The sequence below is a fragment of the Acomys minous genome, assembly GCF_964271855.1.
Source record: "Acomys minous genome assembly, chromosome: 7".
Taxonomy (NCBI): Eukaryota; Metazoa; Chordata; class Mammalia; order Rodentia; family Muridae; genus Acomys; species Acomys minous.
Window position 1 is genome coordinate 103,201,779 of NC_140488.1, and position 14,466 is coordinate 103,216,244.

Here is a 14,466-nt window from a genome sequence, read left to right on the forward strand (position 1 = left end):
GTTCTTAGCATGTGACAGGCTGATTTCCAGGGTTTCTTTCAATTCTTAGAAAAGCCTATAAATATTGTCCAAATATAAAGTACTGAAGTTGGCTGAGAGAATACAATATGTGGCTATATAATCTTCGGAACTATGGTGAGAGCCTTTAAAACCTGTGATTTTCGCCTGACATTGATAGCATGCACCTTTAATCCCAGCACTTGGGAGGCAGAGGAAGGCGGATCTCTGAGTTTGAGGCCAGCTAGCCTGATCTATAGAGATTCAAGGCAATCATGGCTACATAGAAAATAGCCTGTCTTGAAAACAAAAGCAAATACAAAAAAGCAAAACATAACAAAAAAAATAACCCTGTGATTTCCACATGAAGATGAAATTATGTCAGGAAAATGGATGAAACTCAAGACAGAGGTCTGACTTTAGATACATAAAATCACTTATACACTAATGACAAAATAGAAGAAGTGAAACTGTCTGGGAAACAATTCTGGCAAAAAGGAAGGCAGTCAGCTATAATGGAGATTACACAATCAAAGTATATTACATGCTTACATGAAAATGGCCTTGTAGAGCCCTGTGAATTCTAATCTACTTTACCACAGTAAAGCACAAAGTATTAACTACGTAATTATCTTCAGACTCCAAACTTGCCCCTCTGAAAGGATGACAGAACTAAAACAGGAACTATCAAGACAATGGGTAGGAACCAGCAAATTTTTAAAAGATGATGCTATGCGTGTGACATAGCCATCAAGATTCTTTTTCATGCCTTTAATCCCAGCGCTCAGGGGGTGGAGGCAGAGGCAGACGGATGACTGTGAGTTCGAGGCCAGCCTGGTCTACAATATGAGTCCAGGACAGTCAAGGACAGAGAGAAACCCTGTCTCAAAAAAACAACAAAAAAATTTCTTTTTCCTGGTACATAAAAAAGCTCAAGAATGATGAATGACTACAGGAATCCCTGGGAATGCAGATAATTTTATAATATAAGTTGCCCTTAATAAAGCCTCATAACAATAAAGACAGATGACATTCATTAGAACTCAAGTTCAAAAAGCCTCATTAGGAGAGGATAACTAGCGTTTTCTTACCTAATATAGATATTGCATGCAGTCTTGCCTGAACAGCTTGTAATCGCTTCCTGTGATTAGAAAAACCATGGGCCAGCCGTATATGAGTAAATAACAGCATCTGTAGAGATACAAGACTTATATTAGGAAATCATTAAGAAGGATTTTTCCCCCTTAGGCTGCTTGCTAGGGTATCAAACTGAGCTAGTATTACTTACTTTGCGATTAGTTGACAAAGCAGGGGCTGTCAGTAACCTATTATTTCAAGGTAAGCCAAGAACTGTCACTACACTGATAGAATTCTTGGTTTTCAATAAATTAAATATTTGACCATCACCCAAAAAAGCAGAACAAGCTAATGCAAATTCTCTGAAATGTACCCAAAATGTTGAGAAAGATACTACCGCTACTAGATAATAATTGAGTCGGCTAGCAAAGTTTATTATTATGTTTCCAAATCTCTCATAAGGTACTAGAAGCTACTGTTGACCTTAAGAGACGAAACAAAGGCCTGGGTAGCTATTTTACTATGCTCAGATGCCAAAAGGACATCATCTTTTCATGCTGTTCTTCCTTGCCCACCGTGTATCATTAGTGTATTTGGAAACCCACCATATGCTCGGTATTTTTCAGACATATTGTACCTGCTTATCCTTAGGAATGCTGTACATTTTGGTAAGAGATTCCATTATTTCAGAAGGGCTTTCTGAAATCTGTATTAGAACAAAATTAGTTAGGAATAAAGCTACAATCAAAAATTGACAAAACAATTGTCAAAGAATTCTCTTACCTTGTCAAGTTGTTCTATGTGAATATAATGTAGTGTATTACTAGTTGTCTGAAATTAAAAAGTTAAAAGAGCTGTTAGGGGTCACTAAATACCCGGTAACAGCCACCTGAGAACAAAGTGCCATCCTGGGTTTAGGCCAAACTCTTTAAAATCAAGGTAACTTCCGAGTCATCTAAAAGCATCCTCTTTCCATATATAATTGTCACAAGATTACTTCTATGAAACCACTAGTATTAAACTATAATGATGTTGGCCAGGCATAATTTATAATTTGTACTCCTCCACAATTTCAGTATTCATACCAAAGATTGAATCCATAAGAAAGGCTTCTCTAGTTTTAGAGATAACTTTAATCTAGAAAAAATATTATTTAATAATGAAAGTGGAAGAAAGATCTGATTCATTAAAGAATTTCTACACCAAACTGAATCTCATCCAGGAATTTGAAATATTCACACGAGCAACATAGCTTATTAAAGGCTGGCTTAAATAGAGAAACTTGAAACCCAACTAAGACCATTAGGTTACCATCCCAACTGGGACTATAAGCAAAATGCACAAACATGGTAGTGACTAATAAAAGGGATTCTATTTTTTGGCAGGTTTCACATAAAACCTAATGATGTGAGAAGTAGGTGTATGATTAATTCCTGAAAAGCTTCTAGGTACTCCTAGCTTCATAGGACGGTGATTAAAAAAAAATACACATTCCCTCATTTTAAACTAAGAGATTCTATAAACAACAACAAACAACCAGACTCACCCTCTTCTCAATTTTGACCTCAGCTCCAGGATCCGCATAGAATTCAAAGTGTAGTGTGGTTGCACTGGGTGGGTATTTCTGTGTATAAAAGAGAAAAATACGGCATCAAGCTTAAGTTCGCTTTAGACTCAGACATGCCTTCCTCAAAGAGCTAGCTTTTAGAACAACACGTTGTGTTGGCGATATATTCTTACATCAACAGTATCATTAATCCTTTGCCTTTAACATAGTTCATATGACATTTGTGGGAAGCACAATGAGAGGTCTAGCATTTAGAGATCTAAACATCTGCTTTTAACTTTTAAGTTATGTTATTCTTTTACTACATAAATTGACTATAGTTATTCTTGTGGTGAGGATAAGTCAGTCAAGTAATGTATGAATTTAAGAAATATTGCAGAACAGGTACCAGGGTCAAAATCTACCCAGCAGATAAAGAATGGTAAATAGTAGATTCTTGTGAAAACTCGTTGCCAGGCTCTCATTGGCACTTTTTCTATTATTTCAAATATGCCTTTCTATACCATTCTGGAACACATTACATGTTATTCTGCATAGGTACACAACAAATCAAATAAAACACACCATCAAAGCACATCTTCCTATAACTTTACAAAAATAACAGATGAAATTACAATATGACCCTATCCATTAAAACATTCTCATGAAGCCGGGCATGGTGGCGCACACCTTTAATTCCAGCACTATGGAGGCAGAGGCAGGCAGATTTGCTGTGAGTTCGAGGCCAGCCTGGTCTATGAAGTGAGTCCAGGACAGCCAAGGCTACATAGAGAGACCCTCTTTTGGAAAAAAAATTATTCCATGAGAGAAAACACAATGACATTACCACAGTATATCTTTTTAAATGTGGTTCAGTATGAATATAAATCCTTCAACACGCCAAATCTCAACCTTAATGTAAGGAAGGGCTAAAACAAGTAATAGATACCACAGAAACCAACAAAGTCTTCATGCGCATGAGGTTCAGAATTGACCTACTATTCTTTAAAATAAAGTATCATGTTCTCAAAATTGAAATTCTATACTGAATGTTCTAACATAAAAGATATGCTTACCATATTACTAACATCCATTCACAGCTATTTATTAAAGAATATTAGCTAAGGTCAGAAAGTAAGCTGTTCTAATATGTGACTAGAAAACAGAGCCATATTACTAAGTGATAAAAATTTCTAGAAGAAAAAATTAGGAAAATTTGATCATATCCACTGGTGTTAAACATGAAAACTTAGGCACCAACTATGCCTTACAGATAGCTCTACTTGTCAGGCAGTGGTGGCGCACATCTTTACTCCCAGAACTCAGGAGAGAGAGGCAGGCGAATCGCTGTGAGTTCGAGGCCAGCCTGGTCTACAAAGCAAGTCCAGGATAGCCAAGGCTACACAGAAAAACCCTGTCTCGAAAAACAACAAAACAAAACAGACAGCTCTATGTATAAAACAAAGCAGAAGGGAGGATAGCCTAAATCCATAACCAGAACATGGGTGAAAGATAAACATGAAAATATATTATTCAGTTTTTGTGTTTTGTTTTGTTTTGTTTTTTTTAATTTAGAGTCCTGGACAGCCAAGACTACACAACTTTCTCTCAAAAAAAAAATAAATAAAAATAAAAAATAAATTTTTAAAATTTAATTTGTATAGCCGGGCGTGGTGGCGCACGCCTTTAATCCCAGCACTCGGGAGGCAGAGGCAGGCGGATCGCTGTGAGTTTGAGGCCAGCCTGGTCTACAAAGTGAGTCCAGGATGGCTAAGGCTACACAGAGAAACCCTGTCTCAAAAAAACAAAAAAAAATTTTTTTTTGTATGAATGTTTTGCCTGTGTGTAGTCTACTGGGCCATGTAAGTGTCTGGTGCCTGTAGAAATCAAAAGAGGCTATCAGATGCCCTGGAGTTACAAATGTTTTAAGTTGTCCTGTGGGTGCTGGTCAACTGCTCTTGAACTGCCATTTCTTCAGTCCCCTGCATTAAGTTCTAAGTAATCCTAAAAAAAGAAAAAAGAAAAAAAGAAAAAAAAAAACAAACAAACTACTTCCAATCAGTCATTCCTGAACACTGCTCAAAGTTCTGATAGACGTGTAAGAACACAAGTAAATGTGCTTTTGTTTTGTTTTTACTGTTAGAAATCATGGGCCAGGCATGGTGGTACACGCCTTTAATCCCAGCACTCTGGAAGCAGAGGCAGTCAGATTGCTGTTGAGTACAGCCTGGTTTACAGGGGAATCCAGGACAGCCAATGCACAGAGAGACCCTGTCTTGAAAAAAAACAACAAAACAAAACAACAACAACAAAAAACCCACATGTAGTCAAAGCTGGTCTTGATTTTCTTCCCACCATCTCCAAATACAGAAATTTAAAATGTGCACTAGGTTCCCAGCTTTATGGGATTAAAGCGCGTGCATGCATGCCCGCACGCTCGCTTTCAATTTGATTCAATAAATTCAACTCTCAGAGCTGGGTATACGAACAGATACTACTCTCTCTGAGACTCTTTTACCTATAACCACCACCATTGTGTATTTTTCTCAGGTTCTACAAAGTCCTGATGTCAAGTGTCAATTTATATACCATACATTCATTGTTAAGTAAGGCTTACAAAGAGACAATATCATATCCTAAATAGTTACTCACCAACATGTGCAAGTCTCTGCAACATTCTGCAAGTCCAAAGCCATTCTCCTTTCCACCCCAGCTCTTTGTAAAGGAAAAACACAATGTTGACACAATGCTTATGGTCACATGTTTATTTATAAAGTGTTTAATGAAAAAATACTCATCAACTCAGCTGCAAAACAAGATTTTGAGACTCACAGCAAGGAGGTGCATCAAATAGTTATTTCTACAATGAAATCTATTTTATGGCAATTTGAGGGTGCTTAAGGTCAGAGTACAAATAAGCAAGGCTAGTTGCTGCATTCCATTGTCAGGATTCATGTTTGCTGACATTCCATCAGAGCTGGCCTTTCTCACCATTCTGCTTTTTCATCCTTCTCCAGAGTTGAGCCATACTTTTTCTTGACAGGAGCCACATTAAATGCTCTTAGAGTCTATATTCTTTGAGTGTTGGTTTGAATAAGAATGGTCTCAGGGCTCGGGAGATGGTTTGGCAGTTAAGAGCACTGTCAGCTCCTCTAGAGATCCCAAATTCAATTCCTAGCAACCACATGGTGACTCACAACCATCCACACTGGGATCTGGTGCCTTCTTCTACCATGCAGGTATATATGCACTCATATATATTAAATAAATCTTTAAAAAAAAAAAGAAGGGGGTGGCTCATATAGTACGGCCTTGTTGAAGTAGGCCAGGCCTTGATGGAGGACGTGTGTCACTTGGGGTATGCTTTGGGGTTTCAAATGCCCAATTCAGGCTTTCTGTCTTCTGACTTTGGGTCCAAATGTAAAGCTCTTAAGCTCCTTCTCCAGGACCATGTCTGCTTGCATGCTGTTGTGCTTCCCACCATGCTGACAATGAACTTAACTTCTGAACCTGTAAGCAAGTCCCAATTAAATACTTTCCTTTATAGAGTTGCTGTGGTTATGCTGGCTCATCATAACAATAGAACATTGACTAATATGCTTTGCTACCAAAGTATAAGAGATTTCAAATAAGTAGTACAATTTTAAGTAAGTTTCCAAACCCCAAATTCCATTCATATAATTTTGCTTATGGGCCAGCCTTCATCTTCTTTCACCTTTGAAATATGGAAAAATTTTAACAGCAACACAGTTGCTTTTTGTTTCTTGAGACAGAGTCTAATGGTGTATCTCTGAGTGGCCTAAAATTTGTTATATAGACCAGGCTGGTCTTAACTCACAAAGATCACTTGTCTCTGCCCGAGGCAAGTTGTTATTATTAGAGAATATACAACACCACACCTAGCAAAAACAGAGTATGTTTTAAGTTTATATAATTGCTAGTCATCTTAGCTACACCGTAAGTTTTAATAAGCTACTCTTGCCAAAAGGTAAATTGTGCCTGGGCCAGCTCCAACACAGACGCTTTCACCTAATTCTCACAAATCCAGTATGGGTCCCAATCACAATAGAGTTGTTTGTCTACCAGGAAAAGCTGCACACATGATAATCTCTATATATAATCCCATTATTTCCTTCTTTAGGAATATAATCATATCATCACCTCTCCTATAAAACAGTGTATATCACTGAAGCTGCCATTCAGAGATCTCCATTACAAAACACTACTGGTAAATACAACAAAATCAACTTAATCCCAGAGAAATAAGCTTTTTCTAAGTCTTTATTAACCAGAAGCAAAGAATACCGAAAACCAGGGTCACTTTTATCTATTCTCCAGATGCTTGTAGCAAGGCATTTTGTTATACATAACAATTATTTTTAGGGCTTTATATCTTAGGTTCTTGAGTGAAAGTCATGCTGTGGTTGTTTGAATGAGAATGGCCACCATAGGCTCCTATGTTTTGAAGACTTAATTCTCCTCAATTGGTGTAACTGTCTGATGTTTGTTGATAGGGGAGTGTGTCACCGATGATGAGCTTTGCAGTTTCAAAAGCTCATGCCCATTCCCAGATAGCTCAATTTGCCTCGTCGCTGTGAATCAAAGTATAAGCTCTCAGCTACTGCTCCACACCATGCCCACTTGCTGCCATGTTCCTCACTATGATGGTCATTAACTCTAACCCTTTGAGCCATGAGCATCAAAATACAAAATTTCTTCTATAAGGTGCCGTCATCATACTATATTATCACAGCAATTGAAAAGTTACTGACAGAAGAAATAGGATATTGCTGTGACAGGACTGAACACACTGTTCTTTCAAAGAATGTGGAAGACTTTAAGACTTTAGACTATCAAAGTTGTTATTTCTTTTTCCGAGACAGGGTTTCTCTGTGTAGCCGTGGCTGTCCTAGACTCACTTTGTAGACCAGGTTGGCATCAAACTCACAGTGATCTGCCTGCTGGGATTAAAGGCATGTGCCACCACGCCCAGTTTATCAAAGTAGATGAACACTATAATTATCTGGCCTTCCTAGGAGCTTGGAAGACAGTAGTGCTGAGAACAAAGTGAATTATGTAGGCATAGCTCAAGAGGTTTTCAGAGAACAATATTAGCAACTATAGTACAAGACTGTTCTTCAGATATTTGGTGAGGAAATGTGGCTCCCTTTTGTCCTGCTCCTAAGAACCTCCCTGACGCTAGAGTGGAAAGTGTTGGGTTAATTTCAGATACAGAGAATATTTCAAGATACCCTTTTATTGATTCTGTTGTGGGACTAATAATAATCACTTTCATACATGCTCATGGCCATGCTAGTCATAGACATTAACCTTCTATAACTATGAGGCCCAAATAAGCTCTTTTACAAGTTGCCTCGGTTGTGCTATTATAGAGCAATAGAAATTTAACTAAGAGACATACTAAGAAAAACTAATCAGGGATGGAGAGATGGCTCAGTGGTTAAGAGCGCCACCTGCTCTTCCAAAGGTCCTGAGTTCAATTCCCAGCAACCACATGATGGCTCATAACCATCTGTAATGTGATATGGCGCCCTCTTCTGGCTTGCAGGAGTACATGCAAACAGAGCACTGTATATGTAATAATAAATAAATCTTTTTTAAAAACTAATTATACACTTTACCTTTCTTCTCTCAACTAGCTAATAAATATTTTCATAGCGATAATAGTGAAAACAGAAAAGCAGAGAACTGCAAAAGCCTACCTGTTAGAAAAGGTGTGAATGCATTTGACAAACAATTCAGAATCAAACAACTTCATAAGAATTCTTCAAACTAGCCTTTTGATATTTAGCTTACCTCACTCTATCCTAAATTCACCAGGTGTAAATAATAGTTCACATTCCTCAAGTGAGAAGAAGAACAGTGTTGATTGTTTTAGTCTCTGAAAGACCAGCTCTGAGGGCCTGCTACTATGTTTCCTTATTTTGCAACTTTCTCAAGGGCATAAACTTGTTGAAAACATTGATAAATACAGTAAGCAGTCCCCACCCTTCTAGGACAAGGCATACAGTTTTGGTTAACTCATGCCCATGAAGGACAAAAGTCAAAGTCAGGTTTTTCTCGGGTGAGATCTACCTGGTTTTATTTGACACAAGGTTTCTTTCATTAACTAAATAAGAACATGTAAAGCACAAGGTCAAATATTCATTTAAAACTAATTTTAAAGCAACTATTGTTAACTATGGACCAAATATTCATGAACAAAGGATATCTACTATGGAGCTAGTTTATAATAGGAAAAAATGTAAATTACCCAAATAGGAAGAAAACAGAGACTCTCATAGGTGTCATATTTTGACTATAATTAAAATCTTCAACTAAAAGTTTTTAGGCTTACACAGAAAAAGGAATTGGTTCACTCCTTCATGGAAACACCTATCTGGTTTTTCTTCGCCCCTATCTGGTTTTATTTTCTCCTCTCACATCCCTCTATAAAAGCAGTTTTACTGTACAGCTCAGGCTTATCAACAACTAAGTATCCTCCAACTTTATGCTGCCCAAGTGGTGAACTTAAAATGTGCCCTGCCTGTTATATTATCCTTCAGTTAATATAACTATGTTATGTTAACATAATATTATATTCAGTTATATTATCCTTCAATGATTATATACAATCGTTGGGGGTTTTCTGTTCTTTCTTTGAGGCAGAGCTTCATGTATTCTAGATGGGTCTTGAAAGTGCTATGTAGGCAAGGATTTGCCTTCAATATCTGATCCTCCTAAGTACTGAGATTACAGGTATGCATGTCGGGAAAGCACTCTACCAACTAAACTACATCTTAAGCCAAAGATTTCATCTTTAGCATCCAACAAATTGTCTCCTGAATAGTAAACAAGATGTTAGCAATCCATTTATATTCTACTAATGTCATCTTTACCATTAATCACACACACTCACGCGCTTTGGTTTTTCTAGACAGGGTTTCTATGTGTAGCCTTGGCTATCTTAGAACATGCCCAGTAGACCAGGCTGTCCTCAAACTCAGAGGTACTCTGTGCTCCTAACTACCAACCCCAGATTAAAGGCATGAGCCACCACTGCCCAGCCATAATTTAAATTCTTACGTGTTTGTTGCATCTGGTTTTAGAACCTATTGATCAAATGACAGACTACATTATTCTAATTTCTACACCTAATAAATATGCAGTGTTTCGCAGTGCATACAGGACTGCTATAAACTGCTTTAATGGTACCAACTGGAAAACTGGGCAATGACTGAAAAACTGGTTCACAGGATTTTATAAGAATTCAAGTATGAAATAACCATACTCAACCAATTCAAACAACTAAGAGTAACATCAAATACTACATCTCATAACTTTTTCAGTGACCAAAAGCCTCTGTATTTTCCCCAAAAAATAATATACACAAACTCTTGAGCCTCATTTATATGCATCTATGCAGTGGGGTTGCAATATAACCCTGGTAATATGGTAATAAGTAGGTATCTAAAAGTAACGTGTTTGTCATGCTTAGAGACATTTAAAAAAAAAACAGTAAGTGAAAAAGAAAAGACTGTGTCTTCGTGCATGTAATTATAAATCCAAGAAAAAAAAATGGCCAAGCATTCAAGGCCTCATTGGAATAGAGTGATTTTTTTTCTATATTTTCATATAGGTCATAGATTTTTGTTAAACTTGTTAGTCGCACAAAGATGTTTTCAAAGTAATGAACCTAAAAATAGCCGGAAATGTTGAGACAATCAGAAGGTAAACATTACATTAGCAATTTATAAAAGGCTTCAGTCGGTGTGTTAATAATACATGACTGTTATCTTACCACTAGAGGGGCTCATGATGGAGAACTTTATGCTATTCTGACTGTGGTGGATCAGGATGTAAGCTCTCAGCTATTGCTCCAATGCCATACATGCGGCCAATATGCTCCCTGGTCATGATGGCCATGGAATAAACCCTCTAAAACTATAAACAAGCCCTGAATGAAATGCTCTCTTCTAAAAGTTAACTTGGTCATGGTGTCACAGCAATAAAACAATAACAAGGACAATGAATGACCCTGCAAAACAATTATAAGACAACCTCACAGCAATCCTGTGTTAACAATGAACCCCTAGAAATGCCACACAATCTTTGGGTAGAGTTGAATTTTATTATAAGATCTCTTGACTTCAAAAATTCACCATTATTAGAAAAAAAACCTGATGACTGATTATAGGACTAGGTACCCTAAATTTATTCTAAACATCACTTAATAGCAAATTCCAAGGTGAGGATAGTATGTGTTATCAGAACAAAGATTCAAATCCACACTTTTTTTTATCTTGTATGCTTTTTTTTTTAAAACAAAGAATCCTTAATTCTGAACTTCCCCCAAAGCAGAACTGTCAATTTTGAACAAAGGATTTTGTTTCATTAGCAGAGTTAACAAAATGTTTCAAATTTAATTAATAGTTGAGAATAGATACTTTTTGAAACTTTATTACACTGTCCCAAATACTCATACTCAAGTCAGAAAGTTAACTAAGGCCAGGTGTGGTGGCTCATGCCTTTAATCCCAGCACTTGGGAGGCAGACAGATTTCTGTGAGTTCAAATCCAGCCTGGTCTACAGAGTGTGTCCAGGACAGCCAAGGCTACACAGAGAAACCCTGTCTCAAAAAACAAACAAAAAAAGTTAACTAAAGGATTCTAATCTACTTCAACAAAACAAGAAATGTCTGTTTAAAGAAACCATATATTCTGATATTTGTTTTTCCAGTATTCACCCAAGACTCACCTCTGCCAAATGTTGCAGCCTTGTCAGTAGTGGGGTCCTCTTGTCAGATCCAAGACGTGTGATGTAGTTTGATCTTTTGCTAAATACATATAGAAGGTTAAGGACTGCCAGCACCACTTGCATATCAGAGGAAGCCAATAAAGTTGTCAAATGCTATAGGAACAAAAAGAGAACAAAGTTCAATGTATCAGGCCAAGTGTCAGAAAACATAATGAAGATGAGGACTCACCAAATAAGCTCTACACATTGGTAACTTAAGTGCCTTGTTACCAGTCAAACATCTACAGCTGGTCAATGTAGATGGGAACTAACTTACTGAATGTCAAATAAAGTTGCAGAACTTCCGAGATAGATTGGGGAAGGGGGAAGAGAAGAAAAGAAAATACAACAGAGTGATATACGGCAGTAATCAAGTTTTACTAAAGGAAAATTCTTTTTACTGTATTTTTGATCACTAAAATTTTTAAGATTTATTTTATGTGTTTTGTCTGAACATTTGTCTGTGTATCATGTGCATGCCTGATGGCTCCAAAGTCTCAGAGTTACAGATAGTTGTAAGCCTCCATCCAAACCCAAGTCCTATGCAAGAAAGTACCCTTAACTTTCAAGCCATCTCTCCCAGCCCCCTTTTGACCATTTTTAAAACTCATGGATTATTCTGTGTACCTTTGTTTCTGTAGGTACAGAGGATACTGTGGCTCTCATAACTGAGTGTAGTCCACATCATCCATGCATTCAACTTACCATGGATATATTTTTAGAGGTGTATCCCTATGCACATTTTGGTCAATATTCCTAAGGCAAGGTTAATTATTAACAAACACCACACATACACATTGCTACAATATGGATATAAGATGTTCCTCCATAGGCTTATGTTTGAAAGCTTGGACAGCAGCTAGTGGCACAGTTTTGCAACGTTGTTCAACTTTTAGAAGTAGATAACTATGGTTGAGCCTTGAGCTTTCTGATTCTCCTATAACCACAGTATAGGACTGCCATAAGCTCCTACCACTGTGAAGCTACCTACCACCTTCCTTGCTAGGATGAACTCTGTTCTCTCAAACCATGGAACCAAATTAAACTTCCCTCCCTTAAGTTGTTTCTTGTCAGGAATTTGGTCACGGGAACTAAAGCGACAATTGTGATAGGTACTACAAATAATCTTGAGTTTAATTATTTAGATAGATAGATAGATAGATTGATTGATACAGGTTACATGCAAATATCTAACCTTGAGTAAGAAATTTTTAAGAATCTATAAAATTTTGTGTAATGGAAAGGGTCCTTAGAAGTGATCCCCCGCCAGGCACGGTGGCACACACCTTTAATCCCAGCACTGGGGAGGCAGAGGCAGGTGGATCACTTTTGAGTTTGAGGCCAGCATGGTCTACAAAGCAAATTCAGGACAGCCAAGATAACACAGAGAGACCCTGTCTAAAAACAAACAAACAAAAAAGAGGTGATTTCTGCCCCCCCATAGGTATAATGGGAGAACTGTATGCGTTTAGGATAATAGAAGACATTGAAAAATGTAAGAACATTGATATAAGGAAACCAAACTATTTTAATAGTTTAAGAATAACTTGGAACACTTCTAATCATCTGGGACAAGGATTATTAAATATTCCATAAAATACTTCAACACAGGTACTATAATCCTTACACCTTGAAAAGGGGGGCGTGGTGGCGCACGCCTTTAATCCCAGCACTCGGGAGGCAGAGGCAGGTGGATTGCTGTGAGTTCAAGGCCAGCCTGGTCTAAAGAGCGAGTCCAGGATAGCCAAGGATAACACAGAGAGACCCTGTCTCGAAAAACAAAACAAAACAAAACAAAAAAAAAGGCAGAGTAAGTACAAAATAGAGAACCTTTTCCACCAACCCTAAGATGGGTAGTATTTGTGCCTAAGAAATGTCTTACATTTATCTCTTTCCCCTTGTAATTCTGAGGACTCAACCCAGGGCCCTACATACTAGGGAAGTACACTGCCACTAAGTTAATCCCTCTCTTACTATTATTATCTTTTAAGCTGAAAATCTTAAGAACGCCAATGAAAAGGAAAGCAAGCAACCATCGGAAAAAGAAATTCCCTTCTTTGTGGATACACACAGTTATAGTTAAGAACAAACCACATATTCCCTTACCTCTATGGAACTGTACAGATGCCGAGAAAAGCTGTACTCAATAAGCAAGGCTGTGAAGTTCAATACAGCCAATAGAAGCATTTTTAGCTGCTCTTTTTCTGGTCTATCACATACAAGCATCCATGACATATTCTCCACTGTTTGTCCAGCATCTGCCAGAATTCCATCAAAGCGGTCCAACAGATCCACCCAGTGATATAACTCACACTAGAAAAGGATAAAAAGGATATAAAAATACAATAAAAGTGGCTGGGTATGGGTAGAAGGATCCAGAGTCCAAGAGGAGCCTGGACCACCAAGTGAGCCCGTTCATCAAAGAATAACAATGGTTTAACACTAAATGGGTACTTTCAAGTATGGTTTTATATTTTTAAGACAGGAATTTTTGTTTTCACTCTTTCAAAGATCAATTTGTGCGCACCACAGCATATGTGTAGAGGTCAGAGGATAATCTTGGAGGAACTGGTTCTTTTCATTCATTATGAGGAATACAGGGATCAAATTTGGTCTCTCAGGATAGACTTGGCAATAAGTGCCTTTACCTTCTGAACTATCTATCTGGCCCAACACATTGGTTTTCCTTTTAAAAGTTTCTTGGCAACATTTCAGGCTAAATGCCAGTGTTCTAGAGCTATGATTCACATATGCTAAATACTAAAGTGACTACGGAATCGGGTTATTCCACTGTGGTTTCTCTTGTCATTATCAAAACATACAAACCAAGGTACTAATAGCATGTGCACTGTCTTTTGTTATAATAGGTTAACATACCTTGCCAATGTTCCATGTTTTGATTTGCTGCAGTTCCAAGAGGAGTTGCTCATCGTTACAAACTTTGAGTTTGTCTATTAAGGCTCTGCAGTCTGCAGGCTAAGAAAGATAAACAAATATTCACAAAACGCGTTTTAGAATGAAGGGAAAACAAGAATAGGAAAAGTGACCTT

The 14,466-nt window shown here is 37.5% G+C and overlaps 1 protein-coding gene across 22 annotated transcripts in view; it reads right to left on the minus strand.

Annotated features, from left to right (window-relative positions):
- HUWE1 (HECT, UBA and WWE domain containing E3 ubiquitin protein ligase 1) overlaps positions 1-14,466 on the minus strand; it is a 128,984-nt gene that overhangs the window by 85,162 nt on the left and 29,356 nt on the right. For all 22 annotated transcript variants that reach the window (XM_084789992.1, XM_084789995.1, XM_084790000.1 and 19 more), the window contains 8 exons: positions 14,294-14,392; positions 13,523-13,729; positions 11,378-11,530; positions 5,273-5,335; positions 2,621-2,698; positions 1,858-1,905; positions 1,712-1,780; positions 1,089-1,188 (listed from right to left, as the gene is read on the minus strand). In XM_084789992.1, the coding sequence (XP_084646118.1) occupies positions 1,089-1,188; positions 1,712-1,780; positions 1,858-1,905; positions 2,621-2,698; positions 5,273-5,335; positions 11,378-11,530; positions 13,523-13,729; positions 14,294-14,392 (817 nt within the window). The remainder of the gene's footprint in view (positions 1-1,088; positions 1,189-1,711; positions 1,781-1,857; positions 1,906-2,620; positions 2,699-5,272; positions 5,336-11,377; positions 11,531-13,522; positions 13,730-14,293; positions 14,393-14,466) is intronic.